This window comes from Aspergillus ochraceoroseus (assembly GCF_002846915.1).
Source record: "Aspergillus ochraceoroseus IBT 24754 chromosome Unknown P175scaffold_3, whole genome shotgun sequence".
NCBI classification, from domain to species: domain Eukaryota; kingdom Fungi; phylum Ascomycota; class Eurotiomycetes; order Eurotiales; family Aspergillaceae; genus Aspergillus; species Aspergillus ochraceoroseus.
In genome coordinates, this window is record NW_024468478.1 from 1,397,460 (window position 1) to 1,413,669 (window position 16,210).

The 16,210-nt window shown below is 56.1% G+C and overlaps 4 protein-coding genes across 4 annotated transcripts; 1 reads left to right on the forward strand and 3 right to left on the reverse strand.

The window, feature by feature from the left end:
* Positions 1–634: 634 nt before the first annotated feature.
* Positions 635–8,437, reverse strand: P175DRAFT_0434829 (uncharacterized protein; the record flags this gene model as incomplete). The annotated part of the gene is made up of 9 exons (XM_040893690.1): positions 635–1,876; positions 1,981–4,890; positions 4,986–6,266; positions 6,341–6,810; positions 6,886–7,009; positions 7,099–7,321; positions 7,449–7,869; positions 7,950–8,312; positions 8,368–8,437. The coding sequence occupies 9 exons, from the start codon at positions 8,435–8,437 to the stop codon at positions 635–637; spliced, it is 7,104 nt and encodes a 2,367-aa protein (XP_040753140.1).
* Positions 8,438–8,847: 410 nt separating this feature from the next.
* Positions 8,848–10,938, forward strand: P175DRAFT_0508671 (SDR family NAD(P)-dependent oxidoreductase; the record flags this gene model as incomplete). Its single annotated transcript, XM_040898371.1, has 4 exons — positions 8,848–9,197; positions 9,272–9,748; positions 9,964–10,078; positions 10,231–10,938. The coding sequence occupies 4 exons, from the start codon at positions 8,848–8,850 to the stop codon at positions 10,936–10,938; spliced, it is 1,650 nt and encodes a 549-aa protein (XP_040753141.1).
* Positions 10,939–11,432: 494 nt separating this feature from the next.
* On the reverse strand, positions 11,433–12,993 carry P175DRAFT_0477239 (FAD-dependent oxidoreductase; the record flags this gene model as incomplete). Its single annotated transcript, XM_040895312.1, has 2 exons — positions 11,433–12,588; positions 12,701–12,993. The coding sequence occupies 2 exons, from the start codon at positions 12,991–12,993 to the stop codon at positions 11,433–11,435; spliced, it is 1,449 nt and encodes a 482-aa protein (XP_040753142.1).
* An 805-nt stretch (positions 12,994–13,798) lies between these two features.
* On the reverse strand, positions 13,799–15,982 carry P175DRAFT_0515817 (uncharacterized protein; the record flags this gene model as incomplete). Its single annotated transcript, XM_040898877.1, has 6 exons — positions 13,799–13,861; positions 13,884–14,015; positions 14,123–14,780; positions 14,903–15,633; positions 15,702–15,847; positions 15,934–15,982. 6 exons carry the CDS (start codon positions 15,980–15,982, stop codon positions 13,841–13,843), a joined length of 1,737 nt encoding a protein of 578 aa, XP_040753143.1. The 3' UTR covers positions 13,799–13,840.
* Positions 15,983–16,210: the final 228 nt, after the last annotated feature.

A 16,210-nucleotide genomic window follows, 5' to 3' on the forward strand; every position in this document is an offset into this window, starting at 1 on the left:
AAGGACCCAGAAGGGGGTCGACGGTCGACCTCTCATGGATCCGTTCATCGTACCTCAGTTGACACGATCTCTGTGGAGCTTCGGCCCGTTACCACCATCACGAGCGCTGGACTGAAACCTTGGGGGTAATTTATTAGCACTTTCCTGCTCAGTAAAGGGAAAGACGGGGAATGATTGAATGGCTTTACCATTTTTTCTGTTGGTTGTACTCGGTACAGGAGGTCACAATGAAATGAGTTGCTCCTGAACATTTCCTGCGAAATCAACCTTACAGTAGTCGCTTTCCCTTTCCGCTTTAGGTCCAACTTGGCGCCGCTTTTTGCTTATTTATTCTAGAAGTAATCTCTAGAGAAAGTAACTAGTATGGACCCTAATCTAAACATGGGAATACTCTCAAGTATTAATAATATTACGTTGACTTTTGATGAAGTAGGCTTTACTTAACTAAAAGAATATTCAATACGCAGTTTATACTAGTCCTGTCACGGCGACCATGTGACATGCAACCAAGTCTTTTGGTGCATGCCTCCATCGGAGTCCATCCTCTGCTATCTCCCACATCAGGGATAGCCTATATTTCAACAGAAAGAGGTGGCAGAAACGGGCATATACAAAAGTCTCCTGCTGCTAACTATCACTTCCCAGGGAGAACAACCCCCTGCTGCACGGCCACCATCTCCGCCAACCCCTTGAACGTCAAGGACGCGGACAGCAACTCCTGAAAGGAGACCTCCAGCCCGAACTCCTTGAACAGCCAGTTCCGCATCTCAGCGCCGATCATACTGTCTAGCCCGTAGCTAGCCACGGACGGCCCGTCCAGGTCAAAGTCCTCCGCGGCAATCAACAAGATGCGGCTGACCCGCTGGGCGATGAATTGTGCGATCACGGTCAGAATCTCGTCGCGCCCGGCAGACGCGACAGCAACATTCGCCAGAAGACTCTGGAGCCCGCCGGACCCTGAAGAGGTCGACGATGCTGCGGTCTGGCCGATGATGCGCTCCACCTCGGCTCGCAGGTGGACGAAGCGGGCATCCGGATACCAGGAGGCGTCGGCCGCCTGGCTGTCCGACGAGTGAACAAGCGCCTTGGCCAATTCCGCCGGCTCCAGGCCCAGGATAATCTGGGTGTCTGCGGCCCCGTCTTCTTCCAACGACGACGCCTTGCGGCGGTGGCGGCGGGACATGGCAACTTCAAAGCCGCGGAGCATCTCCTGCTCGTCGACCCCGTACATCCCCTTGCGGAGCAAGGCGGTCTCGAGCGCGGCGTTTTCCGCGACGACGCCCACGTCCAGCACCATGGGAAGGACCAAGGACACGACGCCCGGCCGGTGATGTAGCCAATGTTGCCAGGCCAACGTATCCAGGAAACTGTTGGCCGCGCTGTAGTTGCTCTGACCGGGATTCCCCAACGTCGCCGAGATGGAGCTGGTCATGACAAAGAAATCGAGATCGTCGGCAACGCCGCCCTGCAGCAGCGCCTTGGAGAGGCTCACGGCACCCTGCACCTTGGGATTCACCGCGGCCTGGAACCGGTCGCAGTTCATCTGCTCAAAGACTCCATCCCGAAGAACCATCGCGGCATGGACGACCCCGCGGAGGGGACGCTCGGCATGGACCTCCTGGACGATACGGATCATGTCGGATTCAGACGCGGCGTCCGCCCGGAACACCCGCACAGAAGCACCCGCGGAAGTGACAAGATCAACTACATACGCTGCCTCGGGTTTGTCGGTACCGGAGCGGGAGACAAACGCAAAGTGTCTTGCGCCCCGTTCAATCATGAAGCGGGTCAGGCTGCGGCCCAGACCACCGAGGCAGCCCACGAGGAGGTAGCTAGCGTCAGGGGAGAAGCTCAGGCGTGGAGGCTCGGGGGTGACCTATCGCGAGATGTCGCGAATTATCATTAGCAAAAGTTCTAAATCCCTCGATAGAGAGAGAGAGAGAGAGAAAGGATATGGATGCAATCAAACACGTAACTTACCCGCACAGGGCTCTCATGGTAGCGGTACGTGACGACAGCGGGTTTATCCGCAGGGATTTCGCGTAGAAGGCTGCTGGATTGACTCAGCTCGCTGATATCGTACACAGACTCGACATTGTCTGCCAGCGCAGGGTATTTCTGGACGAGATCCAGCGTCTGCTGGAGGATCGCAGACGCCGCAGGGGCATGCAGAGTCTTGACACTGGTTCGCATGAACGACGCTCCGCGGGAAAACGGCGCCGAATCCAGGGCGGACTCCAGCCGCGCGTCATTCAAGACGAAGACACTGCGTGCCGGAAGGTGCCGCCACACTTCCTGGCTCAGGGGAGAAAAGTCGTGGGCGAGGATAACCCATCGGCGGTCCGTTTCACGCAGGGGGGCGCGGATCTCGTTCATATCATCGGCAAGGAGGACACCGCCGCCGTCGATCTCAAACTCGCTGAGATACTTCTGTCGCTCTTCGGCCGAGCGGGCGACGAGGCGGACATCCCAGCCCAACGCCTTGCCTAATCGGACCAGTGCATGCACCGTGGGCACTGGACCAGGGAGGGCGAGAATGCGGTCATTGCTGCCGACCCTGGCTGTGGTGATGCACATGTTGACCCCCTTGGAAAGCGCGGCTACGCTCGCCAAAAGCTTCGTCGTGCCATGGTTGGTAGTAGCATCCCAGCGGACGTAGCAAGCAGTCCGGACGACGGTGGCCAGCGATTCCGTCGTCCAGCCAAGCACTTGATCGCCAGCCGCCGCAACGTCGGCACGGACGGACGAGCCACAGCGAAGCACACGGCCAGAGACGACTACGGGCCCATTGGGGGTCGTCTGCTGCAGCTCAGAGGCAAGAACCTGCATCTCAATCTCGTCCGACCCGAGGGCGGTTGATGTTTCCGGCTCGCCGTACGACCAGCGGAGCTGCCCGTCTACGGTAGAGGATGTGAGACGAACCCCGTCGGGCAGCGGCTTGGTCTCGGAAACGCGAGAGGCGAGGGGAACGGGGGGCGACCATTCCGTGTTCAGTTGGTGGTTGGGAACCACGCGAGCAATATTCATCATCCCGTTGTGCAGCCAGAACTCGGTATCCTTGCCTGAATCCTTCGTCGGGGCGTCGTGCAACACACTCAGAACTGCTTCTGCCACCTCTCCGGGCTGTGTCTCCTGGTCCACGTCCAAAAGCACGATTCTTGCCGAGGCCTGCTCAGACCGGATGACCCGCAAGAAACCTGGGACCATGCCCCCGAAGACGCAAGCCCCTTGTCGGACGCCCCGGGTCAGCCAGACTGTGGGTAAATTGGCCCGAATCAGGGACTGGAGACCTTCAAAGGACTGGTTATTCAGACGGTTGAGGAGAGTACCATCGCGGTCGTCGACAATAACGGCTTCTTCCTTCGCTTGGTTTGCTGGCAGAGTGAACTGATCTATAGTCGTGGTCTTGGCAGTATGTGCCTTGTCTGACAGGTGAGTGACGAGATGCTCATCCTCACGCTGACCGGTCTCATGCAAGATTGTGAGGTGTAGTTGCTCCTCATGAACAGCCTCGACCAAGCCGGCGTGGTCCCGGGTGAAGAGCCGGACAAGACGGTTACCCTTGAGAGGATCCGCAACCGAGACCTCGAGCACCGGATAGAGAGCATTTTCGTTCTCCACACCATCCATAACGAAGAAACTCTCAGCTGGCTGCGACTGAATCAGCCATCGGCCGTCCTTGGGCAGCCTAAGGACTTCTTCCGGTCTACCCGACAACACACTTTCATCGACCATCACCAAGTCCGCGGCCCAGGCAACTGCAGGATCCCCCCCACTCTCAAAGTTCTCCGGGAGGAGCTGCTCATTCGGCTGGATAGTACTTACGGCGCAAGACGCTGGGAGCCCCGCTGACACCGCATTGATCGTGTCCGGGGTATGCTTGCCGCACAGGAGGACGGCCGTCAGTGGATGCCGATGATGGATCATCTGGACCAATGACACGAGCACCTGTGCCTCCGATGCTTCTTTCGGCCACAGTGTGGCAGAGGACGATGCTCGCAGTCGGAGAACGTCCGGCTTCCAGGAGATAGTCGCAAAAGGAGCGGGGTTGGTCGCGTTGCTCGCCGCATTCGCGGGGACGGCTGCTTCGTAGGCCACACAGCGCAGGCTCTTGACATCGACCAGCACGCGACCGCTCGGTGCCATCAGCTGCGTGTGCGTGTTGAAGTAGCGGCCCTCACAGCTGTCGGTCCAGGCCACCGCCGTGCCCATGGATCCTTCTCCCTCCCCGTCCCTCGGGAACCGGAGCGTGACTTCCTCGAGGCGAATGGGCACCACTCCCCAGGGCATCTCCTTGTGCTTGCCGCGGTGGATGGAGATGATTATAAGCTGGAGGCATGCGTCGATGGTAGCCGGATGAATCACGTACCGCGACTCATCCTGAACGACATCAGAGCGATTCCGGACCCGCACCTCGGCTTCGGCATGCTGGTATCGGCGGTCGGTGCGCACCTGGCCCAGCTGTTGGAAAGTCGGGCCGTATTGGAAACCCACGCGGCGCAAAGCTTCGTACCAGCGTTTGCCCGAGACGCGCTGCGTGAGTAGTGAAGGAATAACGGGGTGTTCGTACTTGTCAGTCACCTCTGGGCCGGCGGAAATTTTGCCGCGGGAGTGGGAAACCCACTTGCCCTCTGAGAGTGATTCAACGGAAAAGGCATACCAGGAAGTGCTGTTGTCGCCTGTCAGCGACTGCTGCTGCTGCTGCTGCTCCAAGCGCAAGATAATCTCGACTCCCGTGTCGGTTTCCGGGATGACGAGAGCGGTGCTGATATCGACATCGCGCAGGAGAACCTGTCCGACTGGGCGTGATTCCGCCTCGGCCACCTGCCGCAGAGCTTCGACTGCCAGCGATATATGGCCCGCTGCCGGGAAGATGGCGGCACCACCCAGCTGGTAGAATTCAATAACAACCGTTCAGTTAGTTACTACGACTTGGGGGAAGGGTGGGTGGGAGGGAGGGAGGGAGGGAGGGAGGAGAAGCTTACAGCATGATCCTTGAGCCACGGAAGATCGCGCTGGCGCAGAATGTTACGCCACACCCGAGACTGCGTTGATAGACCGGTGATCTGCCGGCCCAACAGGTCATGACGGGGCTGGACGAGACTGCGCTGTTCTGCGCTAGCTCGGGGTTCCGTCCAGTGGCGTTTCTCATAGTTCCACTGGTACGGCGGCAGATCCACGAGAAGACGATGCGACTTTGGCTTCCGAAAACTCAGATCTGTATTCTTTCCCTCCTGCTCGACGGCGTTCACGGCCTCCAAATCGACGGGGTAGCTGGCCACGAACAGGGTACCCGCCACCGAGAGCAGTTGATCGGCGTCGTCTTTGTTGCGGACCAGCGAGGGCACATAGAGCAATCGATCGAATGCATTGGCCGCGCAGATCTGCTTGAAGGGACCCGCTAGAGCGGAATGCGGGCCGACTTCAACGAGGTATTTGACTTGCTGGAAGGCCGGGTCGGTTCCTAGTCTGTGCACAGCCGTATTGAACAGGACTCTTGAGCGCAAGTTGTTGCTCCAATAGGAGGGCGGAAGCGAGTCCCTCGCCATGTCCACCGGCTGGCCCGTCACTGAGGAAATCATGGCGGACCGCGGACGGCGCCAGCACAGATCGTGGCCGTTGAGACTGGTCAGAGCGCCGGCTAACAGCGGATCATAGGCGGCACCTACTGCCGCCATATGGGGCGAGTGGTAGGCCTGCCCTGTCTTGAGCTCGCGCGCAAACACCTTGGCGGCGTCGAACTTTTCCTTGACCTCCTGGATGCAATGGGACATTCCACTCAGGGTGACACTGCTGGGGGAGTTTTCGCAGGCGATGCACAGCTGCTCCGGCGCATACGGAGCCAAATAGTCGCCTAGAGCATCGGCTCCCAGACCGATGGCCAGCATCGACCCCGGGTTGGAATGCTCGCGGACGGCTCGACCCCGGCAGTAGGCAGCGAGCATGGCTTCAGGAGCGGACAGAAGACCCGCCGCATAAGCCGCGGCAATTTCCCCAGACGAGTGTCCCACACTGACAACGGGGGTCACACCCCATTCGGAGAGAAGGTCTACGAGCGCAATCTGCACAGCGGTGCAGAAGGGCTGGGCAATTTCCGCCTCATGAATGTTGCGCGAGACGGTCTCGATATCGCCTCGGAGGAGGTCGACTAGACGGAAGGGAGGGGCCGGATGTAGGCGCCCGAGGACGTTATCCAATTTCCGGATTGTCTGAAAGAACGAGGGGAATGTCTTTGCTGCGATCTGTCCCATTCCCGCCCATTGTGCCTATTGGGGACGACGGCTGTTAGCGGTTGCACCGAGCATTGGATGGTGGTCGTAGTAGGAACAAAGCAACTTACGCCTTGGCCGGTGAAGAGGAAGCCGACCTCGGTAGCCACAGGTGAAGCCACACCAGAGCGGACGGCAGAATGATCAAACAACACTGCAGCAGGAGCTTGAGCATCCGACGCGATGGCAAATGCCCGGTGGCCCCACCGAGTCCGGTTCAGATTGAGGGTGTATGCCAGATCCATCACGTAGTAGTCTCCGGATACCTTGCTGATAGCTGCGACATTGCGTGCGAGGGTTGCCTTGTCATGGGCCGAGAAGCACAGCAGAAATGGTCGATCATGGGAGCGCGTATAGGGAGCATCGTGCTTGGTGCGGGCATGCTGATACCAGGGATACAGGGACTCAACCGATTCGATGATGACATGGCCGTTGGTGCCTCCATAGCCAAAGGAGGAGACGCTGGCTCGGCGGGCTGCGAATCCCTGGGGCCATGGGTTGGTATCGACATTGACCTTGACGTTCCACTCCTGCTCCTTGACTGCGGCAGTTCTTTTGTTTAGTCAAAAAGGAAGAAGATGCAAGAAGATACACAATGAACGTTTTAAAAACATACTGGCTGGATTCAATCTTTGGAAGTGAGCAACACCAGGGATCATCCCAGCTTCCGTCATTAGGGCCGCTTTCATGACGGCGAAAATGCCACTGGCAGCCTCGCTGTGGCCAATATTGGGTTTGACCTGTGTTTGGTGCATGATGTCAGTTCAAGACCGTCACGCACACAGATGTCGGAGCCGCCCGGGGGGAGGGGGGAACAGGGAAAGCATACAGCACCCAAGAGGAGTGGCTTCTCTGGCGACCGGGTATCATTCATCGCACTGGCAATGGCCCGGACTTCAATCGGATCGCCTACGGGTGTTCCCGTTCCATGCAGTTCAGCATAGGCAGTAGCATTCGGGTTGAGTCCGGCTTTCTCGTATGCCATCCGGACGACAGATTCTTGCCCTTTGCCGCTGGGATGAGTGATTCCCATGCCTTCTACTTTTCCATTGCTGTGGATAGATATAACCCGGGTTAGGTCTCAACTTTTGTGGGGTCATATATGGCAAAAAAAAAAAAAGGGGGGGGGGGGGGGAGGAGGGGAGAGAGAGAGAGAGAGAGAGAGAGAGAGAGAGATACGTATTGACGGCACTTGCCCGAATCACTCCTCGGATGGGATCCCCATCCCGAATCGCATCTTGAAGACGCTTCAAATACAAGGCGCCGGCGCCTTCAGCGCGGCCATAACCATCGGCAGCTGCATCAAAGGTGTGGCAGGTCGAAGTCGGAGATAGAATTCCCAATTTGGCCGTGTTCATGTGCTGGTCGACGGTGATGATGAGATTGACGCCAGCGACGAGGGCCGCATCGCAGTCGCGCGCACGAAGCACGTTGGCAGCATTATGAATGGCGTAGATGGACGACGAGCATGCGGTGTTGATGGTGAAGCTGGGGCCCTTGAGGTTGAAGACGTTACCAACCCTGTTACTGATGATGCCAGGGTCGACACCGGTGGCCGCGTAGTTGTGGCGGAAGTCCGGGTCTCGGATTGACATTTGTTCTATCAGCAAGATTTGTGAGCATTCCCGAGAAACTCTGAGGGAGACATGGTTGCCATGAAGAGGGAACGAGAAGCCATACGATAATCCGAGGTGAATGATCCCACGAAGACCGCGGTGTTGGAGCCTGCAACCGACTCGAGCGGAAGGCCGGCGCTTTCCAGACATTCGTAGGCGACCTCGAGGATCTTTCGCTGCTGGGGATCCAGCCATTGAGCCTCAATCGGGGTCATGTTAAACGCGGTGGGATCAAAGTCCTCCGGCCGGCCATCGAGGAAGTAACCCCCGGGCACATTGAAAGACCCCGGACGCTCCAGGTTGGAATGGTAATAGGCATCGATATTGAACCGGGATTCAGGAACTCGCGGGGTCTGTCCGGATTGCTTCTTCACGAGCATGTCCCAGAACGAAGAGGGAGAGTCGACTCCCCCGGGTAAACGGCAAGCTGATAGGAGTCAGTCAGATTAGTTGGACCACAGGGGGATGGGCCATTGACTTACCCATGCCACAGATGGCAATCGGCTCCAGCATAGGATCATCTCCTGGTGGGCTATACGTGCGATGAGGCATTTTGGAGAGCGGAGAGTTGCCAGTAGAGGGACACAGACAACAACGACTGAGTGGCACTTTGAGTTGCTCCTTTTGATGATGTTGAGCTAGAGGGATCCAATATAGATTGATATAACCTAATCCATTTCCCTTAGGATCTATCCCCCTCGGAGGAATTGAGTAACGTCTCGGTGGGCTTCAACACCAGAGCAAGCCCCGAAAAGCTCGAGATCGGGCATTGGTCCTCTGGGAAAGCAATCTTCGGCCTGTACTTGCCGAGCTCCTTGCTCGATGAGTCCGGCCATCACGGTCCGTTAGGTCCACCAATTATATGAGGCTGTCTGTCATGAGTCAAGCTGTGTCAATAGAAGAAGAGAGACGGAGGGCCGCCGTCGTCAGACAGTCAGACACGACATAGCTTCGACGAGACGATGAATTTTCCACTTTTGCTTCAATTTTACTTCCGTGGCCTGGCTCTTGCGGCCACTCTTCTCCTCTGGGGTCTCAGTGCCTGGAATGGTACTGTCAAAGCCCTCATTCTCGCCGTGTATCATGGCCGGTTGGCGGACGACACTCCCCTACAGACGACGTACACGGGCATCCCGCCGATAGACCTTCCCATCGCCCTGCTCGTGGCGTTTTTTTTCTACGGCACCAACGGCTCGGTCCCCGGGTATCAGCTCTTCTTGCTGGATGCGTATTCCACGTTGCAATCCGCGTTTATCTGGTTGTATGTGGAAAGCTTCCGTCAGTGTGACGAAAAGCCTCGATGGATTGCTCGGTGAGTACTTGGGCGAACTGACTGAGTGGTGAAAGCCCCAGCACACTAAACAAAACGCATGCGCCATCATACAGGCCCGTCATCTTCGGTCTGCTGTGGCAGGGATTTGGGGCCGCCATTTCCTTGCCCCTGTATTATGCGCTACATCTGTCTTGGCTCCTGAAAGCACCACAGCGCGCCACCAGCACGGTGGACCCGCGCGGCGCCCGAGTCATCCCCATGGGCTACCTGCTCGGGGCGTTCTTCCCCGCTGTCCTTGGAATGCTGCCGACCTGGACCGGCGCCGCCTCGTCCCGACTAGCTGCAGGGAACCACCAGCGTATCCTTGCGGCATGGCAACCGGACCCGCTCTGGGTCTCATGGATCATTCAATTGGCACTGCTGGGGTACGACAGGCTCAGCCGTCGTTCTTCTTCCCGACAACAGAACAGCCGGACCTCCTCCCGGTGGGTCCGAGGTGCGTACTTACTCGCGGCGATCTCGTCCGCCTCAGGGCACGTTTACACCATGATCACGGCGGGATTTGATCCGCAGCTCCGGTTGTGGGAGATGTACGTCCCCGCCGGTTGGTCCGGGCCATCATCATCATCATCATCATCATCTAGCATCTCGGGGAACGAGGAAATTCTGATCCGAGGGCCGTGGCTGTTTCTGCAGTGGGACTTGATCATCATCAGTTTGTCGAGCGTCTCCTGGGTCCTTGTGCTGCTTCACCAGGCATTCGGGAAGAAGCAAAAGAAGAACCTGGGGCTTTGGACGATTCAAGTGGGTCTCCTATTGTTTCTGGGGAGCGTGGTGATCGGGCCGGGGGCAACCGTCTCATTGGCACTCGTCACAAGAGAAGCAGAGCTGGAGCGATTGAGGGAGGAACATGCTCATTCGTCATAGGGACATAGGAGTAGAAACCAAGGGACCTACTACCTACTACCCACCTACATAGTCTAGAGCACATGGAGTAGCAGCGCCGATTCGGGCCGAGCTCCTCCTGGAGGACCAAAAGTCGTTTACTCCGAGATTAGTACTTATATCTAAGAAAAATGCCCCCGTATACCATGGAAATACCTGCTCTCCCGCCAAATGGTCTTTTTTTAAGAGGAACTCCGCTTCACAAATAATGTCCAGCGTGACGGGAAAGGTCATCGCGATCACTGGTGCTGCCTCAGGGATCGGGCTGGCGACTGCCAGACTTCTCGCGCAACAGGGGGCCTTCCTCTCACTGGCCGACATCAATGAAGCCCGGCTGGAAGAAGCGGCCGCAGCACTTCGCCAGCAGTTCTACCCAAGCATTACGTCGAACGGCGGGATGGACCCCGTTCTGACGACTGTGGTCGATGTCCGATCCGCGCAGGCGTGCAACGACTGGGTGCAGAGGACCGTCAACCACTTTAGCCAACCTCTCTCGGGCGCGGCCAATCTCGCCGGCGTCTTCGGGAAAAGCATCGGGCAGGAAGTCGGGGCCGTCCGCAACATGACGGACGCCGAAGCAGAGTTTGTGCTCGATGTCAATTGTCGGGGCACGTTCAACTGTCTGCGCGCGGAGTTGGCACACATGAAGACCGGCACCACCCCCCGAGGCCGCCATGGAGGCAGTATCGTGAACGCGGCGAGTATTGCAGGCTTGATGGGTGTGGAGCACAACGGCCCTTACGTGGCGAGTAAACATGCGGTGGTCGGATGGACGCGCACGGCGGCCAAGGAGGAGGGGAAGAGGGCAATCCGTGTGAATGCGATTGCTCCGTAAGTGTGATGATGTTTTCTTATTATTTCTACACTCCTTCTCCCAGGATTTTGCCAACCCGTCTTCAGTGGAATCATTGCGACGCCGATGATCAGTCAGATTGAAGCAGCGGCCGGGACGACGGAGTTGTTTGGAGCAGGAGACCCGGGAGCATTGGCCCGCAAGGGGGATCCCGAAGAGGTAGCGGCGGTGGTGGTGTTTCTGCTGAGTGACCAGAGTAGTTTTGTCAATGGGGTGGTGCTTCCCGTGGATGGAGGGTGGATGTGTTGATGAGACAGACCATCCAGCGAACTACACAGGATTATCTAGTATCAGACGAATCGCTTCATGAAATGCCGGGTATTCTACCACTGGTCTAATTCCTTCTAATCCTAGTAAAACAGGCGGTTTAAATCCCGCGATATCCAGATCAGGATAGGGTTGGATAGAGGCCAGATGCTTCCGAAAGTAGTAAAGATAGTTAGTTGCTAGCAGTATATAATGTGAACTTTAGACAGCTATGCCACCAGACGGTAAGCTAAGACTAATGCTATCAAACAACCTGCCAGATACACTGCCGACTTGCTGGCCCAGGACATCATCGTCTTGCCCTTGTCCAGAGCATGGCCGTTCTTCTCTCCCTCCCACGGCAACCGACCCTGTGCAAACCCCCGACCAACTTGCACGTAATCCAGCTTGGGAGCCTTTCGAATCAGCTCTCCTAGCTGGTCGGTCAGTTTATGATCGGCCTGGAAGGGCAGCACCCAGCAGGCCACGAATTTCGGCACTATCCCATCCCACGCCTGGACCCTTGTGATCAGCGACGAGAGTTCCATGATCCCACGCACTCGCTGCACCCGATCTCGCTGGTACTGCCGGAAGACCTTCCCCAGCGTGGCCCGGCTGAGTCGAGCCCCCTGATGAGCCGCCACCGTCTGCGCCAGATGGTTGCACAGCACCACGATGGATTCCATTGCCGAGTTCCCTCCCAGCGCAATGTTAGGCGTCACCTTGTGGACGGAGTCGCCCGCCAACACGATCCGTCCATGCGACCAGTGCTGCAGAACGCCTTCTTCCAGGGAGATCAAGGAACCCCGGGTCCGCTTCCGCCAGATGTCCCCGAACACGAGCCTCTCACAGATCGGATGGCCCGCGAAACTGTCGGCCACGGCTTCGGCATCGGCATCCGTATATCGTCGTTTCCGCCGCGGCTGCCCCGAGCCGTCGAGCTCGTGGTGGTGGCGTTCCAACCGGACGAACACAAAGAAGAACAGCTTGTCCGGCTGCGTGAGGAACAGAAACGAGCACCCGTTGTCGTGGACCACGGTCATATCATGTTCGCCTAGTGCTTCCGGTGCTACGGGCGGCCCCATTCCCACCAGGCATTTCCACCGCGTGACCATGGAGGTCTGCTCCTCGTCCTGGAGCTTCTTGTTCTGCTGGTTGGCCAGCTCCCACATTCTCTGTCGAACCAGGCTGTGCACGCCGTCGCAGCCCAGTACCAGGTCGCCTCGTTCAACGGTCCCGTCGTCGAGCACCACTTCGACCCCATCGCTATCCTCAGTCACATCCCGGACCCTGCATCCAAGTCGAAGGAACGACTTGTCCGGGAGGCCGTCATACAGGATCTGCAGAAATTGTCTCCGTTCGAGGAGAAGAATGTCGTGTCCATGGCTTTTTGTTCCGGGATGTCCTTTTTGTCAGTGAAACAGTCCCCTCCACTTATGGAACATGTATATTGGGGAAGAGAGTTGAGTCTAGGAAGAGAAAAATGGTCACAACATACTTGTCACGCACGTTCCTAAAGAACCGACTATTGCTCCAGACTTTCCCATCAGGGCCTCTGGTGATGAACCGATCACAGGGGTGACAGGCCGCGCGCGCCGCATCCAGGCAGCCCATCTGTGACAAAATGCGGGCTCCATGCGGGTAGATGGCGATGCTGGCTCCCACCGGAGGAGCCACTTCTGAGGATCTTTCGAGCACGACGTGATCGATGCCCGCCTGCTGAAGAGCATGCGAAGCCGTCAATCCAGCCACCCCGCCTCCTACAACGATGACGCGGAAGTTGGATATCATTCTTGCTTGGTTAATGAGCGCTGGTATTTTCCCTTCCTGGTATATAATCAGTCGTTCTCTTTTTTTTTTTTTTTTTTTTTTTTTTTTTTTTTTTGGGGACTAAATGAGATCTAAAAACTCACACTATAACACCACATGGATGAAGTTCTTTCCCTCCAAGAGAGATCATCAGACAAGCTTCGGGCCGAGAGCTGTACATTCATCTCTCTGAAATTGTCACCGATAAGGAAGTGATTATTATGCCTGCGAGCGGGACTGTCATTCGGTCCGAAACCAAATGGTCATATTGCCCGAGCAGTAATCCATCCGTATACACTCAACTTTGATGGGAAATACAGGTTGCCTTCCTTTCTTAGGCACCTATTTGTCTATAGTAAAAAGTGTAGCCAGCACACACACACACACACGTCCCCAGAGTATCTAGTAGCTTCAGAAGGGTGGAACATGGGGTGTATACAATGCACTGTACACTTTCGGTCCAAATCCCCCGGACTGTTTCTAGGTCCCCACCAAGAAAAAGGGGGGAAAAGAGACAGAACGAAACACGGAACTGGAGGCTAAATCGAAAAGAAAGGGTGAGACTATAGTTGGAAGAGTATTCACTACAGCGCAAGACTACGCGGGTTGAAGAAATGCTGATGCGAATGAGAACAAGTCGATAATTGGAATCCAGTATTCAGAACTAGTTTCTCGAGTCCATCTATCAACATAAACAACTTTATGGCTTGGGAATGTACATAGCTATAGAATCAGCCTGTTGATGGTGGTAGGGTTAGGGTTAAGTAGAATCTCTACGCCGAGGTTAATCCGTTCCGGGCTTCTTCCGAACCACTTCAGGAGGAGGCTGTTACTTGTCTTCATCTTCCCACTGCGACAGACCAGTCTTTTACGGCCATGTTTGCCAGATATTCATCAATAAATCCATTAAAGTCCTCCGGTTTGTACGGCTCCAGAAACTCAGCCACTTGATTGGACTTGCGGCGGCTGTTCAATCCCAGGTCGCGGAAAAGAGTGTCGACATACTTTATACACCTCCATATATTAGTACTACCAATGGCAAAAGAAGAATTTCCACAGGAGCTGAGAGAGAGAGAGAGAGAGAGAGAGAGAGAGAGAAGGTTTAACCTACCGGGAGGAACTCGTATAGAGAGTACGGCAACTTATGCCCCTGTGTAAGATACCTCTTGCGGGTCCACGCATTCCACAACGAGACTTCCCACGCCATCTCGTCCACACTTGGCAGGTTCAGTTCCCCAAGCAGATACAGGATACTCCAGAATGACTGCACCTCCGAGACTAGGGGCGTCTGAATGGTGTGGATCTGCCCCAGGATGGCGACGGAACGGTCCCCTTTCTGCGCCAGTCCGACCGGGATCGCGCGACGATACAGCCTCCACTCGCTACGGTGAGTCGTCCCAATGCGATCGGTATGCTTGAGATGCGGGGGTTCCGCAAGGAAGGGTAGTTGCTGGTCCACCACTTTCTCGGCCGCTGCATCGTATTCCCTCCAGTCGACAACCCTGTCAGAGGACGGCGGCGCCTTGGGCGAGGACAGAGGAAGTCCCAGTTCGGCCTTGGTCTTGTCATCGAACATGTCAAAGTGATTCCCCCAACCGGTGCAGAGGACCAGACCGTCTACCTGTAGCGTCTGCCCGGACTGCAGGGAGAGATGATCACCCTTGATGGTGTCAATCGCATCTCGGAGCACGGTCAGGTTGGGACTATGCAGGGTTGGCCAGAAATCCGGGAGAGTGACGACTCCCAATCCGGAATTGGCCCAGAAGACACTGGGGAATTTCAGTAATTGTGATGAGCCTCTCCCACCGATGATCAAAGAGGTTCTCTGGAAAAGTACACACACACATACACAGAGAGAGAGAGAGAGAGAGAGAGGGAAAAAAAAACCCACCTTTGTCGGTCAATTTCCGGTCTCAGCATTTGAACATGATCGCCCTTCGAGTATCCCGCATGGGCGTGACTCAAATAGGTTAATGCATCCCAGAATCTACCTACGCACCACCGCCCGATAGGGTTCCGCTGAAACGCCCAGCACAACGGTCCCTTGATGTTCAAGATAGATGGTGTCAAGTACGTCATCAGGCGGGTCGATGCGAAAGCGATGGGGTTCACCAGCCCCAGAATCTTAAACGGCATGATCGCCAGCGGACCGGCACCATCCCGGCGGATGATCCAGGTCACCTTCTTCCCCATAGAGAGGAGTAAGTAGACGGCATCATAGGCGGACTTGGCCGCGCCCACCACGGCGACGTGCTCCACTGACCCGTTCTGTTGCAGTATGGGAATAGAGCTGCCCAGATCCCGCGAGTGAATGATCGGGACCGTGGCGGTATTGGCGCCAGGGTACTCCGGCGTATAGGGAATCGATGTTACTCCCGTGCAGACGAGGAGCTTCTCTGTTCTGATCATGTCGCTGGAGTCTTTAAATGTCAGACGCCATCTCCGCTTGTCGCCTTCTTCCCGTGCTGCGTTGGTAACGAAGGTGTTGAAGCGAATCCGGCGCAGTAGATCATGGTCCTCCGCGTACTGCTGGAGATAGTTATGGATCATGTCTCCGGTGACATGCTCATCTTTGGGATCGCCACCATTGGGGGGCATTGCCGTATCGGTATAATTGAACAACTTTGTTCAGCGGAAGCGTCAGAGAGATTGTTTGGCATTTAAACTCTTGGAAAAGCAGAATTACTCACCCCAAGCCGAACTTGAGCGACAAGATTAGGATAAACACGGTCCCGACTCCACACTCCTCCCACGGTGCTGTCATTGTCGATAATAATGAGGTTGGCCGCGGGTCGCAAGCGAAGATATGTTCTGGCGGCCACCAAGCCGTACCATCCTGCCAAGTATCAGCTTCTTTTCGTCACTCACACGGAGAACAGATCATCATGACAGATCATTATGAGGATCGGGAGGGTTTACAACCTGCGCCAATGATAGCGACATCCACCTCCTGCACCTGGTCTGGCATCATGGTCGGTAGGTATTGTGCTAATTGATGCTGGATGACAGTGGTCGACTAGGACACCGTTTTGATGGGACTGCCCTACACTCTTGATATATCAACCAATAGCACGAATCCAGAGCCAGATCAAGACAGACTCGATCTGGATGAGAGAAAAAGAGAGACCTGCTACACCTGCTACACTCCGAACGGACACATGTCTCCGTTTATAGCCATCGCATGAGAAATGCCATGTTT